The 20,914-nt window shown below is 56.8% G+C and overlaps 1 protein-coding gene across 2 annotated transcripts; it reads right to left on the bottom strand.

The window, feature by feature from the left end:
• GPR4 (G protein-coupled receptor 4) lies at positions 1 to 19,391 on the bottom strand. Of its 2 annotated transcripts, none has more exons than XM_077318633.1 (2): positions 19,031 to 19,391; positions 1 to 1,567 (listed from the first exon to the last, which is right to left on the bottom strand). In XM_077318633.1, the coding sequence occupies exon 2, from the start codon at positions 1,312 to 1,314 to the stop codon at positions 214 to 216; it is 1,101 nt and encodes a 366-aa protein (XP_077174748.1). In that variant the 5' UTR covers positions 1,315 to 1,567; positions 19,031 to 19,391; the 3' UTR covers positions 1 to 213. The 2 variants fall into 2 exon arrangements, with proteins under 2 accessions (XP_077174748.1, XP_077174749.1); XM_077318634.1 differs by having other exon boundaries at positions 19,059 to 19,391.
• Between the last annotated feature and the right edge of the window lie 1,523 nt (positions 19,392 to 20,914).

Below are 20,914 nucleotides of genomic sequence, written 5' to 3'. Positions count from 1 at the left end.
CTTGTCCTGTGCAAGCAGCCCAGGAGACGTCTGACATCCATGTCGCTTGTGTGACTCACGGCGAGCACCCGGGAGTCTCAAAGGCGTTATGATAATAATATTAACAATATTTTATTTTACTAATACTGTATGTACAGCCAGAGTGCCCCGTCCCATTGCCAGCAGGGTGCTTGCCGCCTCCGCGCAGCCTAGCGCCAGGGTCCCCACGGAAGGTCAGTGGTTAAAAGTCAAGATCTTCATCTGGAGCTCCTCGTCCCGCCTCCCTGGGGCCACCTGGGGGGGCGGCAGCGGGAGCCCCAGGGGCTGGCGGCAGAAGGCGCTCTTCTTGGAGGAGAGCGGGGTGTCTAGGGTGAGGGAGCCACTGGCCATCTCCTGGGGCTTGGAGCTGGTGAGGAAGCGCACCATGGTGGACAGGGCCTTGGCGACGTCGTTCCGGGCCCCCTCGTTGGCAAAGCAGTAGAGAATGGGGTCGGCCACGCAGTTCAAACTGGTGAAGGCCAGCGAGGAGTGGTAAGCGACAAAGACTTTCTCCTCGAAGCTGCAGTCGCAGGGCTTGCTCAGGTAGACGGTGCTGCGGGAGAGGAGGATGACGTGGTAGGGCCCGAAGCAGATCAGGAGGATGGCGATGAGGCTGAGGGAAAGGCGCTTGATCTTGGCCTTCTCCTCCCGCTCGGTCGAGAGGTTCCCCCGCACGGCCCGCAGGATCCCCTGGTAGGAGAAGAGCATCAACACCCACGGGAAGAGGAAGCCGATGAAGATGCGGTAGAGGTTCATCCAGGCCACCCACTCCTCCATGGGGTACTTCTCAAAGCAGAAGGTGTGGTTGTACAGGTCGTGGAAGAGTTCGTCGTGGAAGAGCGGCGCCGAGTTGGCCCCGATCTCGATGGTCCACACCACCACGCTGACGGCGACTGCCGTCTTGACCCGCCGGAACCGGGCGAAGCGCAGCGGGTGGGCCACGGCCAGGTAGCGGTCCACGGAGATGCAGCAGAGGAAGGCGATGCTGATGTAGATGTTGGTGTAGAAGATGAACCCAAAGAGCTTGCAGGACTCCTGGCCGTGGATCCAGTTGTCGTAGTGGAAGAAGTAGTCGATCCAGAGGGGCAGCGTGCCGATGTACAGAAGGTCCGCGATGGAGAGGTTCATCAGGTAGACGCCCAGCTCGTTCTTCTGCCGGACCTGCAGGTAGGCCGCCCAGAGCGCCATGCAGTTGGTGGGGAGGCCGACGGTGATGACAATGATGTACAGGGTGGGCGGGAAGAGGTGGTCGACCTTCGAGTCAACGTGGCAGCTCACCAGGGACGTGTTGCACATCCTCAAGGCGGAGGGGTCAGTGCCGCGGGCGGGACGGCAGGGCCGACGGCAGCAGTCAGAGCAGGAGCGGGCGGGGCTGGGAGTGGTACGTCCACAGGGCCACGCAGGCCCCTGCAAGGAAGTCCCTAGAGAGGGTGGGTGGCCGGCCCTCCATAGGCTAAGCCCCACCGACGCCTCCCACTTGGGCTCCGGAGCTTCCAGTTAGCGCTGTCGGTCTGGCCGGGGTCTCTCGTTGGCGGCTCCAGACTCAGACCTGGGGAAGGAGAAGAAAGATTAGAAAAGAAAAGGAAAAACTATGGCAAGGTTCAGTCTGTTGCGGACAACCCAAATCATGGCTCCCCTGCACCCCCGCTCAGTGGCAGGGGTGTGGCTGGCGCATCGACCCGAAAAATGAAGACCTGCCAGCTGACGAGAGTCCCAAACGGAAAGAAAGCTGACGAAAGGCCCGATGCAAACAGGGAATCTGCTGTATTCTTACATTCCAGTGATTTCACAGGATGCTCTGAATCAGGCGGTCGCCACACAGATCCCCATCAGAAAGAACTGGGACCTAAGCTCTGCTTGATACTCTTTTGTTGCATCCTCGTAGCGACTGATTAAGAACATATTGTAAAATCCCTGGCATTTAAGTAGTACAATAAGCCACCAAGGAAGAGACCTCCTTGAAAACAAGTTCATTACCAGCTCTCATTTTGGCTTCGACTTGCATCTTCTCCTTTAAGAATAAAGAAGAGTCTCTGTTTGCATACAGCTGTTTTGTCAGCTTTTTCTTTGTCTGCGACTCTCTGCAGATGTGAGCAGGACTTCACATCATGTCCTGCCCCCTCCCTGATCCGTGTTTTATCCTCTCTTTTAGAAAAAAAGACCCAGCCCAAAGAAGAGGTTAGGAGAACCTAAAGGTGTGCATAAAAGTGGTCCTAAGCAAAGGAATTACCCCCCCCCCCGGATGGCCCAGGATGCAAAGGGGGCTAGCCTCTGGTCAGGGCTCGGAAGAGAGACTCCGCAGAGGCAGAAAGGGGCTAACCCCTTCCCTTGAAAACCCTGCAGGGTCACCAAAAGTCAGCCGTGACTTGTTGCCACTTCACACATACGTGCAAGAGAAGGTGGATGTTCATGAGATGCAAAATCTAAAAGGCATCCCCGTCCCCCAATCCCTTCGGTAGCTCAGATGGGCAGAAGCTGCCCTGGGAACGTCTCCCACAGAAGCGTCCCTGAAATGCACGGAACGTCTTGTCCTTAGGGCAGAATTCCCCTTCCCAACTATCCCAGTTACTTATTTATATTTATTTATAGTTTGACTTCTTAGTTGCCACTCTCGGCCATGCTGGCTCGCGGTGACTGAAAGGCCCAAAGTCCCTCTTTTGGGTGCTTCTGATTTCCTGTGGATGATCTTAGGGTCGCTTGGCAGGCATTGTCAGCAGGTCTTGGGAAAGGTCCGGCCACCGGCTGGAAAGCCCAAGAAGCAGCTCTCCCTTGGCAGAGCTCTGGCCCCCTCCCCAATAACAGCATCAGGCGCCTGACTTTGGGGCACAACCTGGGACCAGCCGGTGGTAAGGAGCATGCGTGGCCCTGTCCTGCCCACGTGGACACATGACCCCTGCGACCACAGTGGTGGCAGCTCAGCCAGTGGTGGCGGAGAACAGCAGTTCTCCTCCAAACAGCAGTTTGGTGTTGTGGTTAGGAGCGCGGACTTGTAATCTGGCATGCCAGGTTCGATTCTGCACTCCCCACATGCAGCCAGCTGGGTGACCTTGGGCTCGCCACGGCACTGATAAAACTGTTCTGACCGAGCAGGGATATCAGGGCTCTCTCAGCCTCACCCACCCCACAGGGTGTCTGTTGTGGGGAGAGGAAAGGGAAGGCGACTGTAAGCCGCTTTGAGCCTCCCTCGGGTAGGGAAAAGCGGCATATAAGAACCAACTCTTCTTCTTCTTCTTCTTGTGGGGAGAGGAAAGGGAAGGCGATTGGAAGCCACTTTGAGCCTCCTTCGGGTAGAGAAAAGCAGCATATAAGAACCAACTCTTCTTCTTCTTCAGTCAGGGGGAGAGGGAGGCCAAGGCAGGGAGGCAGGGGCGAAGCTCTGGTGGGCATTTCTCACTGGTTGTGTTAAACAATACACTCTGCATCTCACGGAGGAACTTTCCCATTGGGACTGAGCTGAATCACTTTTTGACCAGGGGAGCAGGCAGCCCCCCCCACCTTGGCTATTTCTGCTTGGGGGTCTGGGAAGCAGAGACCACCCTGAGGGGCTGCCCCTCACCCCTGAAGGTGAGCTGCAGTGACCCTAGGAGGCTCAGACAGCAGGAAAAAGCTGAATGGTTAGAAATGGGGCTGAACGTTTGGCCTGGAGAACAAGAGTCAGCCTCTGAATCCCGGACCCAGGAGGCAGGGGAAGGGGAAGGCCTCGAACTCCGTGCCCAATCGTTGCCCCTGCAGAGGAACTGGCTGGCCGCTGGACTGGAGGGGCTATGAAGTCTGACCCAGCAGGGCTCTTCTGGTGTCCTTGAGTGGTCAAGAGCATGTGGGGGCCGCGTCTCAGTATGCCAGCCGGCCCCTGGGCAGCTGGAGTCCGCTGACCGCTTGCCACGGAAGCCATCTGCTCCTTGGGACAAAGCTGTTTCCGTCTCACGCTGCTCCCACCCTCCGTTGTCCTCCGAGCTAACCAGGTTAGCAAAGCCACAGTTACCAGATGCTGAGGCTTAGGAGGGAGTGGGGGGGCAGGGGCTTCGGGAAATGCGACCACATCCTCCACCGAGCTTCCTTGCCCCCCTCCTGCCCCTTCTGCCACTTGACGGAAGCGGTCCTTTCGGCCAATCAGTGCAAGTGGCAAAACAGGTTTGCAGTCTTCCTCATTGGGAGGTGGGGAGGAGCTCAACCCCGCACACAGAAAACTAGCCAGTCAGGGGAAGGGGTTGAGCGGGTGTGCACACAGAGCATGTGCACGTGCTGCGATCTAAGGGAAATTTGGGGGGCTGATTTGTCTCTCCCCAGAACTCCTTCCTGTGAAGATTCCCGTCTTGCCTGTGCTCAGGGTGCACAAAAGATTCAGGTATGCTTTTGTTAGTTCCCCACATTTCTAATCAGGGGGAGGTGGGAGCAGGGGGCCTGGCCTGACCACACGGGCCTCTGCACTCTAGCAGGATCTGCTCCCCATCAGTTCCTCGCCAGGGATACATTCTGTACCAATAGTTTGCAAACAGTTGCCTAGGCAAGTCTCTGAACATGCACAGAGTTCCTCAGTGCTGAGGAACTGCTTCCAGGGCTTCAGACATGGGTTTCGGTGGAAGGGGGCCCAGGGCAGAAGATGCTGCCTTCAGCCAATCCTGAGCTCCCCATTCCTGAGCCCCCCCCCTCTCTGTAAAGGAATTTAGCTCTGCAAGGGCCATTGCCTTAATTAACTTGCCTCTGCAAACACTGTGCCTTGGCTGTCTGCACAGAACAGCTCCTGAAAAATTAACGCTGACCTTTTTAGGGCCTTAATCCTTCTGGCTGGAGTTGAAGGTCATCGGGACCCCCCTCTCCCCAGAGCGCTGTTCTCAGGAACCCTCCCGCCAGGTTCTGAAGGGCAAGGAACAAAGCAGGCCCAGGCTGGGGCTAGAAGGGGCAGTGCCCACCCCTCAGCATCCTCCTCAAGTTAGAAATCCAGGGTCAATGCAACCTGTAATAATAAATATGGCCTCTCTCCCCCTCCCCTTCCTTCCTTCCTTCCTTCCTTCCTTCCTTCCTTCCTTCCTTCCTTCCTTCCTTCCTTCCTTCCTTCTTTCTTTCCTTCCTTCCTTCCTTCCTTCTTTCAGGCTGACTCTTGCCATGAGTAAGCTGATAGCATTGCCTCATAAATAGCGGAAGAGGCAAACCCCAAAACAGCAGAAGGCCCATCGGTTCACGCTGGTGCTGGTTCTGCTTACTGTAAGGCATTTGAGGACCCTGGGAAAGGGAGTGGAGAGATTGTGAACACTCCAGACCAAGCGCTACGGAAGGTGCCTTGTCAATTGCCAAAAATGCTGGAATGTTTAGACGGTCCCCGAGGTGCTTGACGCAGAGTGTCCTGGAACTTGCTGCGTGGACCGTTGGAGGGAGTGAAGGTCCTGCCCTGGGATGGAAGACACGCCCCCCTGCCCCAAGGCTAGGGCTGGCAAGAGTCAACCCCCTCTGGATGTCCTGAAAAGTCTGCAGGGGTGCCATAAGGTGGGTGCCACTCGACAGCAACTCCCCCCCCCAGAGGGAGGGAATATCTTCTCCTTAGCCTCCCCAGACAGGCAGCCCTCCCCAGGAGAAAGGGACATGCCCCAGTTGCCCTCTGAGGCACAGAGAGGAGCGAGAGAGATGGGAACACGCTGCACAATTGCCAAAATGAGGCATAATTGCAGCAAGACATGCGGGGGTGGGGGGAAGCAAGCTAAAGCGGTTCACAGGGCAGGGGAGGGATTGCAGGCAAGTGCAGTGGCGGAGTGGCAGGAGGAGGGGGAAGAGGGACGTGCGGCTGCATGCGCAAACGCATGCCACCCTTTTTAGGCTGCGGACCAGTGAGTGTGGGAGGGCGATCCAGCGGCTGCATGCGTGAAACGGCCGTGCATGCACGTTTGCGCCATGCACAGCCGCAAATGTGCACGCGCATTTGCGGCCATGCGTGGCACAAACGCGCATGCACGGCCGTTTCACGCATGCAGCCGCCGGATCGCCCTCCCACACCCACCAGTCCGCAGCCTGAAAAAGGTTGCGGACCACTGCTATAGAAGATGGGGCAGAGTTGTCTTCTGTTGCCCCAGAGGGTCGGATCAGAACCAATGGGTTGAAATTAATTCAAAAGAACTTTTGGCTAAACATCCGGAAAAAAGTGTCTGACAGAGTGGTTCCACAGTGGAACCGGCTTCCTTGGGCAGTGCTGAATTCACCTTCTTTGGAAGTTTTTAAGTAGAGTCTAGATAGTGGGCCGGTAGTTCTGAGTTCCTGCATAGTGCAGGGGGTTGGACTAGATGACCCTGGAGGTCCCTTCCAACTCTAGGATTCTACGAATGATGGAAGCCCCTTGGGGGAGACATGAAGTGATGGAAGTCCATCAAGAGCCTGGGAAGAGGGAGGGACTCTGTGTCTGGCCTCACCCCACACTGCCATTCATTTCTGCCGGGTAAATGAGAAACACTGGATTAAAATGATGCTAAATGTGAGGGACACAGCAACTAAAAGTAGCAAATTTAAATGAAAACCTTTTACCATAGATTTTACATCTGAAACTGTTTGAAATTTTAGTTTTATGCTTTGCAATTTCATGCCAATAAAGGTACTCTGAATCTGAATCATTCCGTATGATGGGCTTTGCCCAGGAGGAGGGTCTCTTCGCAGGCCTGGCCTCTCCGCAGCCTGCAAGGCAGGGCTGACCTCTGGGATTCTGGAGCCGGAGGTGGATAATCCAGCCACCCCCCCCCCATCCACCACCCACCGCTGCTGCCGCCCACACACCCTCCTTTCCAATAATTAACTCGCCTTGCAATCTGGCTGGCAGTTTCCTTATGCAAGGCCCTCTTAAAACCCACCCGAGTGCCCGGTGCAGCTTTAACGAGGCCTGTGCAGAGGCCGTCCTGGTCCGCTTTTACGGTTAGCTGCTTGGCTGCCTAGAGTGGTCTTGGGGCTTGGCTCGCCCGCTCCTCTCCCATTGCCTGGGTCCAAGGAGGAGAAGGAGAGGAGCATGGCTAGAGGGCCTCTCTGGGGACTTCAGCCCAATTCCAGCCCGTCTGGGATCTGAAGGAAGGGCTTCCGTGGCCCGAGGGGTGCACAACCTCCCAGGGGCGAGAAACCAGCGCTCTCTGGCAAGCCCCTGCTGCTGCCGGTCAGGTCAAGACTCTGGAGCAGGAGATCGCAATCTGCCCCTGTGATGTGGAAGCGCCAGGGTGAAGTGGAACTGCAGGCAGGGTCAGCCGTCATCCTGGCTGCTCTGTCTGCACACCGTTAATAAGTCTGCTCTCATTCATTATGGGGGGGCTCCGATGGAAGGAGGAACGCTGTTACTCTGCAGCTGGCTAGCGCAGGCAACCAGGCACCAAGGACGCCCCGCTCTGGAGCAGCTCAAGGCCCTGCCAGGAGGCCAGGGTGCCCTGCAGGGGCCACGTCAGCCCTCCCAGGCACTGAAGCCCTTTGGCTCCTCTCCCAGCCTTACCACCAGGCTGCCCAGGACTGGATGGGCCCATGGCTGGATCCAGCATGGCTTCTCTTAAGTTCTACCTAGTCCAAAGAGGAAGGGAACGAGGCAGAGCAGTTCTCAGTGCTTGGTTGTTCCCGGCAGTTGAATTCCCTGCCCCTGAACTCTAGGCCCAGTCTGGGGTCAGAGGCCTAGGCTACGATTGCCACCAACGTTGAACATTTTAGCATGGTGCCTAGATGCGGTGGGTTTCAGCTCCTCCTTAAATTTGCAACCAAGTGGGTTCTAAAATTAACCCCCTGTCCTTTCTAAAACAGGGATTGATTCCTTTCGCAGTGCAGCTTTTTAGAATTCTGGTCTTCCACCCAATTGCCCAGGGCAGCATTCAGTGTCCTGCTTCTCTCTTTCCCTACATGATCCTCCTTACAGCCATGTGAGGCAGGTACCGACTGCTCCCAGATCATCCAGTCAGCCTGACGGCTCAGTGGGGATCTGAGCCCAGCTCTCTCTGACCGCGCGGGTTCTCCTGCAGGGACGATGCACCAGAACCGCCCAGCCTCTGCAGAAGGCAGCTCCCGGGGAAGGAGGCAGGAGGGGGTAGGACGGCCGCTCCCTCACCACTCTCCCCAGAAGGACGTCCGTCCGTTTCTTCTTTCCTTATTACCAGCCCAAACGCAATTACACCCCCCACAGTTTGGCTGCCCACCTGTTGCCCACAGGAGCCTGGGGCGGGCAGAGGTTCCCTGTCTCGAGGCCCAGCTGCCTGCCTCACCACCAACTTTAGCAGTGATTTAAAAAACGAGGTGTGTGTTTGTGGGGGGGGGACACCAAGAACTTTGTATTTGGCTGGGCAGGGGGTCCTGGTCTTTTGGAAAGACTTATGAGTGGAAAGGGCCATCCTTTGCATCCTGCCCCCCCAAAAAAAAACTCCACAGACATTCAGCTCTGCCCCCTCTCACTTAGCTAAAGGTCTAGGTCCCCCCTAGTCTTGGGGGGGAGGACAGTTCAGCCTCGGTCCAAAACCTGAGAAGCCAGCCTCGGAGTCAGAGGTGGGTGGTCGAGAGGAGAGCACTCTGGGGCTTGCCAGTCCCTGACATGGATGGGGGGGGGGTCATGGTGCACAGGTTAAAGAGGGCCGTCTCCCAGCCAGCTAATCGCCAGCCCCTCCTTTGGAAAACTTAATTTTAGGCAGGGAAGTGGGGAGAATCTGCCCTGGGAAGCCTTCTCCCTTCTGCAAAACTGAGAGCCAGAGCTGGGTCTAAACTGTGCCCCCAAACCCCCCTATTTGGGGCACTTCTGTCTTGTCAGTCTCCTCCCTGCCGGTGCCTCTTCCCCTTGCCTTCTGCGGTTGACATCCGTGGTGGAGGAATCATTGTGTTCGCTGGGTCCCAATCCCTGCTGAGCCTGGCTGATTTTGAGCAGGCTCCAGGGAGTCCCCATAGCTTCCCGGGGGACAAAGCAGGGTTGCCTGGCCCTGAGAGGGGGGGGAGGCAGGACTCAAACGGGAACACCCCCTGTTTCCAGCACTGACTGGCCTCCTTGGCCACGTGGAGCCAGCTGTGCCTCCACTGCTTGGGGATTGGGGGAGGGGAGGACATAGAATCACAGAATCATAGAGTTGGAAGGGGCCATACAGGCCATCTAGTCCAACCCCCTGCTCAACGCAGGATCAGCCTAAAGCATCCTAAAGCATCCAAGAAAAGTGTGTATCCAACCTTTGCTTGAAGACTGCCAGTGAGGGGGAGATCTCCACCCTCAGTTCAGCCAAATGGTCCCCCTGCTTCTGGCAGGAATTCTGTCTCCCGCTCCTCATTACAGACCCCAATTTTATCAACCCTCCCCAGGCTTATTTGTATCCCCCCCCCTGCATGCCCTCTCTCTCTCCCCCCCTCCCCCTTGCTGAGATCATGCACGAGCCCCACAAACTGGCTGGAAGTCCTAATGGGGTTGTGAGGACTCTTGGGTGCCCTGCCTGAGTGTTGTGGGTGTCGTTCTGCTGAGGACCCGGCTTGAGGTCCCAGGAAAGATCGAGGAAGGATCGTGAGCCTGCACTGCAATTGGCCAAGGCACGGCTAGATCCCGCCTGCCAGATCCGGTCAGTTTCAAGTGAGACTGACCAATAGCGTGCCCCGGCAGGAAGGTCTGTCAGGGGGATTTTGGATGTAAGTTGGGGCTGGGGGTGGGTTTCTTCCGTATTTAGTTATTTAGTTAGTTAGATTTTTATTCCGCCTCTCTCCGAAAGCTCGTGGTGGGTTACAGAATATAATACATAAAAACCCCAATAAAAATACCCTTAAAAATTTATAAGATCATATACAGCCCCAAGATGTATCACGACGAATCAATTAAAAAGCGCCCCCCCCACACACACACACTACCTCTGGGATGTCATGAGGCGCCAAAGATGGTTCCAGGGGGGGTCGGATCTTCCTTGACGTGCTGGCCTCAGCCATGGACCTGGCGGAAGAGCTCCATCTTGCAGGCCCTGCAGAATGACAGAAGCTCCCGCAGGGCCCGTAGTTCTTCCGGGAGCTCATTCCACCAGGTCGGGGCCAGGACCAAAAAGGCCCCGGCCCTGGTTGAGGCCAAGCACACCACCCTGGGCCGGGCACGACCAGATTAGCACCCGCAGAGCGTAAGGCCCTGCAGGGGGCATTGGGCGACAGGTGGTCCCTCAGGTATGTGGGACCCAGACCGCCTCTTTGGACCATCATGCTGGTACATGAACCCCCGGTGTCCTGCTCCCTGGACCCAGAGATCTAACAGTGAGAGGATGGGAATTCCTCTCCCTCAGTGATGAGTTCTCATGGGAGCCAAGAGCTGGAGTAGGGAAAAGGCTTTGTTCAAGGTGGACGTATCCCTCTACCATCCCCGTGCCTTTTTACAGCACGCAAAAATCCAGTTACGAGAAAACTTCCTGGCACAAGCAAGCCGGCCTGTTGGATTTCTGCCTGTCACGCACCTCTTGTGAGGCTGCTCAGGAGGGGGTGGGGGGGTCAGGAGCAGGATCAGCCCTAAGACCGGATGCCAAGATGGGGAGGACACGATTTTTCCGCTGGAGAAAAATTGGGCAGCAGACTATACTGGGTAGATTATTAAACTAGAAGTTCCTGGCCGGGTGGATTTCTCGCGCTGCAGAGCGTCAAGGGGAGGTTTCGTTTGCAGCGATGGCCTCTCTTAACTGAGTCACCTTTCCCTTGGTTCTCTCAGAGGCAGGCAGGCGGCAGCAGCAGCAGTTTGGCAGTAGGCAAATAGGACTGATTAATGCCCTGCCCGCGCGGCCTCCCTCGCCTGCCTCCTCCCCGCAGGTCTCCTCTGAGGCCGGGAGCATCTGCCAGCCCCCTTCGCCTCTCGGGCGTGTTTGGGTGCGTCTGGCCAGCGCCTGCCTGTGCAGCATAATCCCCACTCAGAGTAAATCACCACGTCTAGGGCTTGGGGCAAGCCCGGGCCTCTTCTGCCAGCCCCGAGAGCAAAGGGGAGACGTCCCAGCCCTGGGCAGCCGCTTGACGGGGCCCTGAAGCATGATGCAAGGCCAGCACTCAGCCTACGCTCAGAGGAGGCGTCCAGGGTCCCTTCACCTCTCAGGGCTTCCCGGCACTGAAAAACAGCCGCCCTCCGTTACTTTTCGGTCATGCACGGTCTTCTTTTAGCTTCAGTAAAAGAAACTCCTCCGTGCACAGTGGAGGGGCTTGCAGGACGCAAGACTGCCCGGCCAGCAGCATTTCTCCAGGGGTTGCAATTAGGCTCCCAAATTGCTTGATTGGACAGTTTGATTGTCCAATTTATTCATTGGCCTGTTGGTGAGCGCTAATCGGTTTACTTGGCAGACTAATCCGCCGATCAGTTCTGGGGCCAGTTTCCCCGGACCGGGTGGAGAGTTAATTAAAACCCTTCCACAAAGAGAGGCTGCTTATTAAACGGCACCATCCCTCTCTTCCCTAATTATTTAAGGAAATCCGCTGGCACCGGAGGGCTGGCAATCTGCTTGGCGACTTCTGTAAAGTTTTCTGCCTTAAGAGTCAGCCTGGGGTTCCGGAAGCAGCCTGGTGCGTTGGGTGGCTTCCTGCTGCCGGGGCTCTCCCTCCTCTGTCCCCCTCTCCTCACTTTGGGGAAGTCAATTAAGGTGACCCTAATGGACACGCCTCAGCAGGGGACTAATGGGACGACCCCCGGGCCACCGGCCTCCACAGGCCTCCGGTTCATCAGGACTCTCTTTGGGAAGGGACAGTGCGGCAGAGAGACAGAGAGAGCAAGAGGGAGAGAAAGGTGGTCTCGCCCCTGGCAAATCAGCAGTTTACAAGACAGGCACAAAGGGGACAGCCCTGGGGGCAGGCCAAGTTCTCTGGCTGCAGGGAGGCCAGCCGGAGCCAGGAGCAAAGGTGAGCCCCTCCATCCCTCAGAGAGGCCTTTTGCAGGGGCCCACAGGGTTGAAGGCAGTGAGGTCTCCCCCTCCTCCACACTGCCCCGGAAGGGGGGGCTTCATCACCAGGGCAGGGACCCCACGTCTGTCTGCCTGGGGAAGGCCGATACTCCCTTGGGGTGATTCTAGGCAACGACCTCCAGTCACTGAGATTTTGTCTCAGCCGCTTGTTTTGAACCTGGGTTCTTTCATTTAAGGGCAGGGCTCTTTCCAAAAGCACGTGTGCCGTTTTAAAGGTCATCCACCTGGGAACTGCAGGGTCACGGTGCTCTGGATTGGACAAGGTGTTGCATAGGCAAAGCACAGAGCATCCCCGCCTGCCTTTTCTCACCCCACCCCACCGCCTTGCAGAAGTAGCCCAAGCGCACCCATCCGCTGGGACTGGCTCCATGCAGAGCGCTCCGAGCTCTCCTCCCTCTTGGTTGCCAGCCTCCAGCCCAGTTCCTGGCCTGGGACCCTGCCTCACCTTCGGCGGTCTGTTGCTTCCTCTCCCATCTCCCCACTCCAGTGCGGACTCTACACCTACCCCCTATCTCCACCTCTGGTTTTCTTTTTCTCTTCCCTCCCTGTTCCTTCTCTGGATCACCAGCCGAAGCTGTCCATTGCCTGTGAACACTCAAGATTGCCTTTGTGATGGGACTGATATTTTTGTATTTCTGTATTCACTTCATTATACCCACCCCCCAAACAGCATTAATCTCGCAGCTCAAATCTGCTCAGGGTCCTGGCCCCAAGGACATAAAACTGGCCCCAACCAGGTTCAGGGCCTTTTCAGCCCTGGCCCCAACCCGGTGGAAGAGATCAGGGGATCTCGGGGATCTCGGGGGGGGTGGGGGGGGCTGCAAAAAGGAACCAGCACAAAATCTGGGCCTTCTCTGAGGAAACCCCCCCACCCCAGGTCAGAGCAGGTCGTTTTTAAAGGAGGTGATTTTTATTGCTTTACTGGTATGAAAATGTTTAAAACTTTGTCAGCTGCCCTGAGCCCACCAAGATATAATTTATTTACTTACCTACACCATTCTCCACCTCGGTTTTACCCCCACAACAGCCCTGTGAGGTAGAGTAGGCTGAGAATGGGTGTTTGGCCCAAGGGCTCCCAGGGAGCATCCCAGGCAGGTGAGGATTCAAAAGTGGGTCTCCCAGGCCCAAAGCTCTAACTGCTCTACCTCACTGCCTCTCACTGAATACCGGCTGCTCTGTCTCGTGCGGACTTTGGGCCCAGGTGACCAAGGCTCCGTGGCCAGGTGAGACACGTTCCCAGGCTGTGAGCTGGGTCAGGCTGCAACATCTCAGTGGAGCCGGGAATGTCTCCAGGGGCTGCTTCCGCTCAAGAAAAGGGGGGAACGGTGGGCAGAAGGGCAGTCTTGGCACAATGGCACAATCTTGCATTGGGGAAGGCTGCTGCCCCCCCCCCAAGACACAAAGGCAGGGCCTCCTTCTGCAGTGCCAAAGGGTGGCTAATAGCCACAGGGAACCTCCAGATGAAGAGGCAGTCAACTTCTGAATCCCAAATAGCCTCAGTGGAAGGCCTTGGCCCTACAGAGGAACTGGCTGGCCCCTGGGTGAGACGGGAGGCTGGACGGGAGGCTGGCCTGACCCAGCAGGGCTATTCTGAGGGTCTTCTCAGGGGAAGCCCTCGGCCTCTCTGCCCTGTGGCTGGCCCTGCAGAGGAACTGGCTGGCCCCTGGGTGAGACGGGAGGCTGGACTGGATGGGCCCTCCCTGGCCTGATCCAGCAGGGCTCCCCTGATGTCCTTAGGAAGGCCTCGGCCTCCCTGCCCTGTGGCTGGCCCTGCAGAGGAACTGGCTGGCCCCTGGGGGAGAGGGGAGGCTGGACTGGAGGGACCCTCCCTGGTCTGACCCAGCAGGGCTCTCCTGATGCTCTTAGGAAGGCCTCAGCCTCCCTGCCCTGTGGCTGGCCCGGCAGAGGAACTGGCTGGCCCCTGGGTGAGACGGGAGGCTGGACTGGATGGGCCCTCCCTGGCCTGACCCAGCAGGGCTCTTCTGACGTTCTCATTGGGGAAGGCCTTAATTTCCCTGCCCTGTTGCTGGCCCTCCAGAGGAATTGCTTGGCCAGTGTTTGAGAGAGGATGCTGGACTAGATGGACCACAAGTTTCTTCTTTTGCTTTCATGTTTAAGCTCAGTCTCCAGGGAAGGGAAGAGAAGGGACGGGAAGGGAAGGATTTGCCCCCTGCGTGGCTTCAGGGCGTGGCTGCCTGGCCCAGGGACATGCCAATGACTGTGGTCCGGTGTGCCTGTGACTCACCCTTGGTGATAAGCTCCACGCTTTGCCAGCAGGGAGTGACCTGAAGCTCTGTGTTTTTATGTCTGTGCCATTGAAGACTCTCGGGAGTCACGGCGCAGGCGGGAGGCAGGGAGCCCTTGGGGGAGTGTCCTGTCCCGGCTCCTTCTCTGCACCGTGCGCTTCAGGGCTGCTGCTGGGCGTGTGCTGAGCTGGCTGACTCAGGAGCCTGCCACCCCCGTGGCCTTGTCCCCAGTGTGATGCCTGCCTGTCCTGGTGCCCTTCAAGCGTATTCAGAAAGGGGGCAGTGCCAGCGGGGCTTCCGAGGGGCCACTGGAAGAGGCTCCACAGGCCCGTAAAGAGGCTGCTTTGGCAACAGTTGCCCCCACAGGCCAGGATCCTCGCTGGGTGATCGCAGACAGGCTGTGTGTCTGCACGGAGGACTTCTTTAAACAGTGCGTCCAGTTTAAAAGGCCTTCTGGTAAACACAGCTTCTGCCTGAAATGCTCAAGGCTTCTTGTCAAGACGCATGCACAGCCCTGACGTTTCATGGCTGGCTGTGGCTCCAGCAGCTGCCTCTTTCTGGGGGCACCTGCGACTCCTTCCCAGAACCCCTAAAGCGCCCACCCGGGGTGTCACACCAACGTGGAAGTGGGCGGCAGTCACGGCCGCCCTCCACCCGGTGCCATGCCTCTGCGGAGGCCTCTGTGGCAGGAGGGGAGCCCCACAGCAACGGTCTGCATGACAAGAGCGACCGGCCGTCTTTCCTTCTGGCCTCCCAAGTCTTTCCCGGTGGGCTTCCCTCTCTCCCTCGAGCCCCGGAGGCTGGCTCTGCCTGGCAGGCTGAGATGGGACCACCTCAGCCTCTCACCTTCAAACTGAGCTCCTGCAAACCCCGGAAGCCCCACGGGGGCCTGGGGGGACTCTGGTCAGGAACGGAGTCCCTGTGGAGCTCCACTGGCGAGGCTCCTTCTCTTCTCCGGCCCTGTTTGGCCACCGGGGAGTTTCCGGCTGAAGGAAGTCATCGTGTGACCACGTCCCGCTAGGCTAGCCATCTCTGGGCTGGGAGATCCCAGGGGCTTCGGGGGTGGAGCCTAGGGAGAGGGAATTCCCTCCGGGCGGGTGGGGAGCCCCGTGGGTGGGCAGGGAGGTGTGAGGGTCTGCTTTGGAGGTCCCTTCCAGCCCTCTGAGGCCATGAGGGTGGGGCCTGGGGAGGGCAGGAGAGGGGCCTCAGCAGGGCTTAATGCCACAGCCCACCCTTGGACTGGCCATCTCCTCCATGGGAGGTTTGTCCTCTGGAGACCTGTTGTGGTTCCCGGGGACCTCCATCTGCCCCAGGGCTGCTCAGCCAAGAGCTTCTAAACTCCTGGGACTGCTGGGCCCCCAGGCAGGGGGCTGGTCGCCTCCAGGCCACCTCCAGGCCTCCTCTGGTCTTGGCAGATCAGCAGTCCTTGGAGGGGCCGCGCTGCAGAGGGGGGGGCACAGCCAGCCGCCTCGGAGCCTCTCCTGCCTCAAAAGCCCTGCCGGGCTGTTGCCGCTCACTGGCGGGGCCTTGGCGGAGCCTTCCCCTCCCGGCAGGGGCTCACGGACAAGGGGGGCCATGGGCATCTGGAGAGCCGCAGTCTGGCCCCTCCGGCCTAGAGGCTGCCTGGCACTTGAGGGCACTGCAGACGCTTCAAACCGTGCAGAAATCTGATTATGGGAGCGCGGGACAGGAACCTCTCCCCCCACCCCGGAAGATTGGCCGTGGGTCTTTGTCCGTTTCCAGACACAGAGAGCCGGCTGCCACCTTGAGAGGGTGGGGTCTTCTCGCCTCTGGGGCTGCCTTCGCTTTGGGGACAGGCGCGTGTGGGGCTTCTTGGCCTGGGTGTGGTCCCTCCCACTGGGGGGGCCACGGGGGCCACACCGCCTGTGGATTGTGTCTGCACCAGTGGCAGTTCTGTTTGCGTCTCCATACGGCCTGCGGCAAGGCAGGGAACGGGAGGCTCAGTCCGTCCATCCACTGGCTGGGACAGCTGGGGGGGGCACCGCTTGCATGCTTTAGGCGCCACCCCAGAGCCGGTTTCCAAGGGGAGTGGGGGGGCGGGGAGCTTCTCCCCAGGGGCTGCGGGTGCACGAGGGGCTCTGGGCTGCTGGGGAAATGTTCTGCTTCTCCCACGCCCAAGAGACGCAGCAGTGAAGACACGTCGGGCAGAAAGGTGGCAATGAGGACAATTGCTTTTGATGGGTCTGAACTCCCTTCCCCTCCCCGCGTCCCTCTCAGGCGCACGAGGTAGGCATCCCGACGGAGAGGGGGGGGTGTGGGGAGGGGGGGCAGACTGACAGCGTGGGGGCACAGAGGGCGAAGCCGGGCATCACTAAGGGCAGGGCTGGGACAAGAGGCAGGCATACCCAGGGCACCGCGCTGAGATCCGATGTGGCGTTGCAGTTCAAAGTATCAGGAGAGCCCGGTTCAAATCCCTCCTCCGCCACACTCTTTCTCCCCCTGGCCTACCTCACAAGGTAAAATGGGGGAGAGGAGGAGGAGGACATCAGCAGCTTTGGGTCCCACTTGGAGGGAAAGGAACAGCATAAACGAATGGATTAAATAAATGATAGAGCTAGGGAAATTAAAAAGATTGTGAGGTAAGAAAGGAGTCACAAGATGAGAGATGGACTTTTGAGCACTTGGGTTCCACGCCAAGATTTACTGAGCCCCACCAATCCTCTGCTCATGTCCCCAATATTCTTACAAGAAGAATACAAGAAATAAAAACGATCTTTTTAACGCATGGCATGAGGATAAACACTCCAGAGAAAGTCAAGCCTTGGCAAGACATCGAAGGCAAAAGTTGAATGTTTACATTCAGTGGCTGATGTATTATGAATTCATCTCCAGACTAAAGGGGATCAAGAGTCTTGATGGGGGAGTTTGTTAAGCAGCTGATCATAAACCAAAAGGGGCATTTACCATGATGGACGTGGCAGTCTTTACTCCAGCTCGAAACAGAAGACGGAACAGGTGAAAAGATGTCTGATGACATGGGGGCAAAATCTTAAAGAGCCATGCAGCAATGGGAACAGCTAGAGTTAAAAAGAGAGCCAATTCAGTCCGCCAGACCCTGGGAGAAGATGTTTTTCAGAAACTATGGAACTCCAAAGGATACTGAGAAAGCACACAAAAACTACCAAGGGAAATGCTTGAAGCATCGACATAGATGAAACTTCCTCTCATAGGTGATGACGGTGTCACCCCCTCCAAAAAAGAAATAAATACGCTGACAAATGCAGACTATATTAAAGTTTAAATTCCCAGTGGAAGCCAAGAAGAGATTTCCAAATGCGTGCTTATAGCGGCTGGAGCTATTTACACGGCAAAATGGAAACAAGCGATCTGACCACATTTAGAAGAGTGGGGAAATAGACTTGCTGAATATGCAGTAATGGAGAAATCAATCTATTTGAGAATTGGGTCTGTTGTGAAACCTGAAGAAAGATGGAGTGCATATTAGCTGTATTATGCTGGCAGGAGATCAAGCGAGAAAATATCATATACAAATGTATGGTAATAAAACAGAAGTAGAATTAAAATCTGTTCCACATGGAATATACTGTTGTATATATGGATTCCCTGTATGGGATATATAATAGACTTCCTTTTACAAAGTGGGGGAAATAGGTTATGTTGAATACATAGTAACAGTGAAGTCAAAATAGATGAGTTACAAAGTTTGAAACGTAAAACTTTAAATCATGAATACAATTGCACCCCAACAGAAATAATCCCTGTAGTTTATAGAGAATACCTCTAAATATATAATGAAGGGGATAAAAAGGGAAATATTTTTGGCCTTATACGGTATGAACCACACAACTGTCTTTGACAAATAACCCATATTTTTTCCTTTGTTCCCTTTTCTGTAACCTCCCCCCCCCCCCAGTTTTTATAAAACAAACAAATATATATATTTTGAAGAGTTTGGAAAATGTAGGGGTGGCTCTAGCATTATCTTGTTGACTGTGGGCCGGTCACATGCAGTCTGCCTTGCAGGGGTGTCATGAGGTTGAAATGAAGCGGGGGGGGGGGTGGACGGACAAGGTAAGCCTCTTTGGGGCACCAATAAGGGAGAAGCACAGGGTTGTAGTCCGGGGGAAAGGGAGAGCTGGGTGCTGCCGTCTCCCTGAGGCCGGGGTCAGGACTTGGTCAGAAAGGGACCAAGAGAACGGGGAGAGTTTGAATGAATCTGGTCCTGATGCTCAGAAGCCGAGCCGCCCACGGGTGCTTTGGGGGCAGAGCAGCCTGGCAGGGTTCCAGAGGGGCCGGGAGCCCGACAGGGTTGATGGGAGTCAGGCCCCTCCAAACAGGGCCGCTTGCCCAGCAGAGCTCCCCAATCGGCAGCTCCGGACCCCAGAAGCCTCCTGCTGGCCAATTGGCATTGCTGGTGCTGCCCCTGCCCATCCTAAAAACTTCCATTTCCTTTGTCTGTCTGTGCCCCACGGAGTGGAACACCAGCCAAGGGATGGCACGCTGGAAGGAGACATCTGGGTTCAGAACGCTTTGTGTACTCCAGCTGTTGAGCACCCTGAGGCCTGACCTACCTTGCAAGGGTGTTGTAAGGGCCGAATGGGGTCGCCTGACACCTGCCGGAGGGAGGATCCCTCGAGGGGCTCCCAGGACTTGGACGTCTAGCCGAAGTGCAGGCGCAGAAGCACCAGGGGAGGGAAAGCCTTTCCCCAGAGGCAGGCGAGCAAAGGCTCTCTGTACATGCTCAGAGGTCCCCCTGCGCACAGCCAGTCCCAGACCAAGCAGGACCCACGGGGGTGAGGTGCGTGGGTGGGGAGGGGGGTCTCGAACTCCTCTTCCGCCCCCTCCCCACTTCTTAGCCCCCCTCGGCCCGGCCAGTCCTCCCTCCCTCCCTCCCTCCGTGGCGGCCGGGCTTACCTGGCAGGGGGCAGGGGGGGTCCCGCACCTGGCGTCGTCTCTCGGCTCCCGGCCGAAGGGGCTCCGTCCCGCCGCCCGGACATCCCGCCGCGCTCGCATGGGCGTCTCCCGCCCGCCTCGGCCGCCTCCGCCTCCGGCCCGGCCGAGACCCAACTCCGCGCTGCTCCCGCCGCCGGCTCCCTCCTGCCTGCCTGCCGCTCGCTGCCTCCTGCCTCCCGGGGCGGGCGAGCCGGCTTAACCCTCTGGGTGCCAGACTCTCCAGGAGGGGGCGGGGGAGCTTGCCGTTGCTAGGCAGCAGGGCGCCGGGGGGCAACCCCCCTCCCACTCCCCCCACTGATGCCGGGCAGGAAGGCTCGGGGGACAAGCGCCACCGGCCGGGGCTGGCCCTCCCTCTCCAGACCCTCGGGGAGAGACCTCCTGGGAGCCCCCAAAGAGGGCGAGGGAGGGCGGCGTGGCCTGCGGGGGAGGAGGGCCACCTGCGGGCTCTTCAAACAATCCCGGAGGACACTTCGGGAGAACCAGCCCCCCGCCTGGGTCTTGGAGACGGCATTTGAATGGACCCCAAATCCCTCCCCCTTTCGGTGGGGGCAACCCGAGGGGGACAAGAGGCAACCGATTTGAGCAGGAACAAAACCAATTTGGGTCCAAGAATAGGAGCAGGACAGGCCGGTGGGTGTTTGTACCCTGCTTTTCACTGACAGAGTCCCAAAGCTGCTTTCCCTTCTTGTGGGCGAGGTAAGGCGCAGAGAGCTCTGAAAGAACTGCCCCAAGCTCACCCAGGTGGCTACATGTGGGGGGGGGGGGGAGAGGGAATTGAGCCCGGTTCTCTAAATTAGGAGTCGCCAGTCTACACCACAACAGCAGGCTGGAATGGGGGAAGAGCAGCCTTGGAAGGAGGGGGAAATGCCTGGCTGGAGGGCAGCCTTCTCTGTGTTGGCCCAATCTGTTCAGGGAGAAGTGGGGAAAGGATTAGCCCCCCCCCCAGACTTCTATTTAGCTTCTCCCCCTTAAGAGACTTAAGAGCATTCTGAATGGGCTTAATCCTAAACAAACTCAGCACCATCTTGGGAACAGGTTGTCCAGGCACAACCCATAAAACCAAGCAAGAATGTTTGAAGAACTCTGGTGACAGAATGACAACCTCACCTGTTGAACGCCTGCCTGCTGTTCACCGCTTAAAGTCACGGCCCCTCTTCAAGAAGGACCAGTTGGTTTCCTGCTTCCCAGGAGCACATTTTGGTGAGTCAGTGACTTAGGCAGCAGAGGCCATAGGGCCATTCTTCAGACCCATAAAAATCTAAAAATGAGATTCCTGTAATAATAAATTATTGTTCTCAGGCGGAAACATTTCTGGAAAAGGAGCACGGGGACCTCGTTTCTTGAAAACGAGGAGCCGGGCTCCGGTAGCCTCACTTGTGCTGCTTCCAGGTTCTCGCCCCTGCTGGATGCTGCGAGTTCAGATCCCCGGATGTGAGCCAGAGATGGGTGCAGCTGATCGTCATCAAAGTGAGGCTTGTTTGTTTTAAAACATTTCTTTCCCACCTGTCCATCCTGTTGGGCTTCCAAGCTGGCAAATAGTGGCCAAATCAATTTTTAGAGCAATGCGAATAGATATAGATATAGATATAGATATAGATATAGATATAGATATAGATATAGATATAGATATAGATATAGATATAGATATAGATATAGATATAGATATAGATATAGATATAGATATAGATATAGATATAGATATAGATATAGATATAGATATGTTCAAACAAACAGAAAACAGAGTTGTTGAATATTGTCTTGAGAAACCCTTGTATTAAACCTTGTAGCCTGCATTTCCAATTAAAAATAAGAAGTTTCCATTTACTTTTTAAAAAGTGACCCTCA

This window comes from Paroedura picta, unplaced genomic scaffold (genome assembly GCF_049243985.1).
Source record: "Paroedura picta isolate Pp20150507F unplaced genomic scaffold, Ppicta_v3.0 Ppicta_v3_sca21, whole genome shotgun sequence".
Lineage (NCBI taxonomy): Eukaryota > Metazoa > Chordata > Lepidosauria > Squamata > Gekkonidae > Paroedura > Paroedura picta.
Note: the sequence above shows the minus strand (reverse complement) of the source record. Positions and strands in the feature narration are given on the sequence as shown.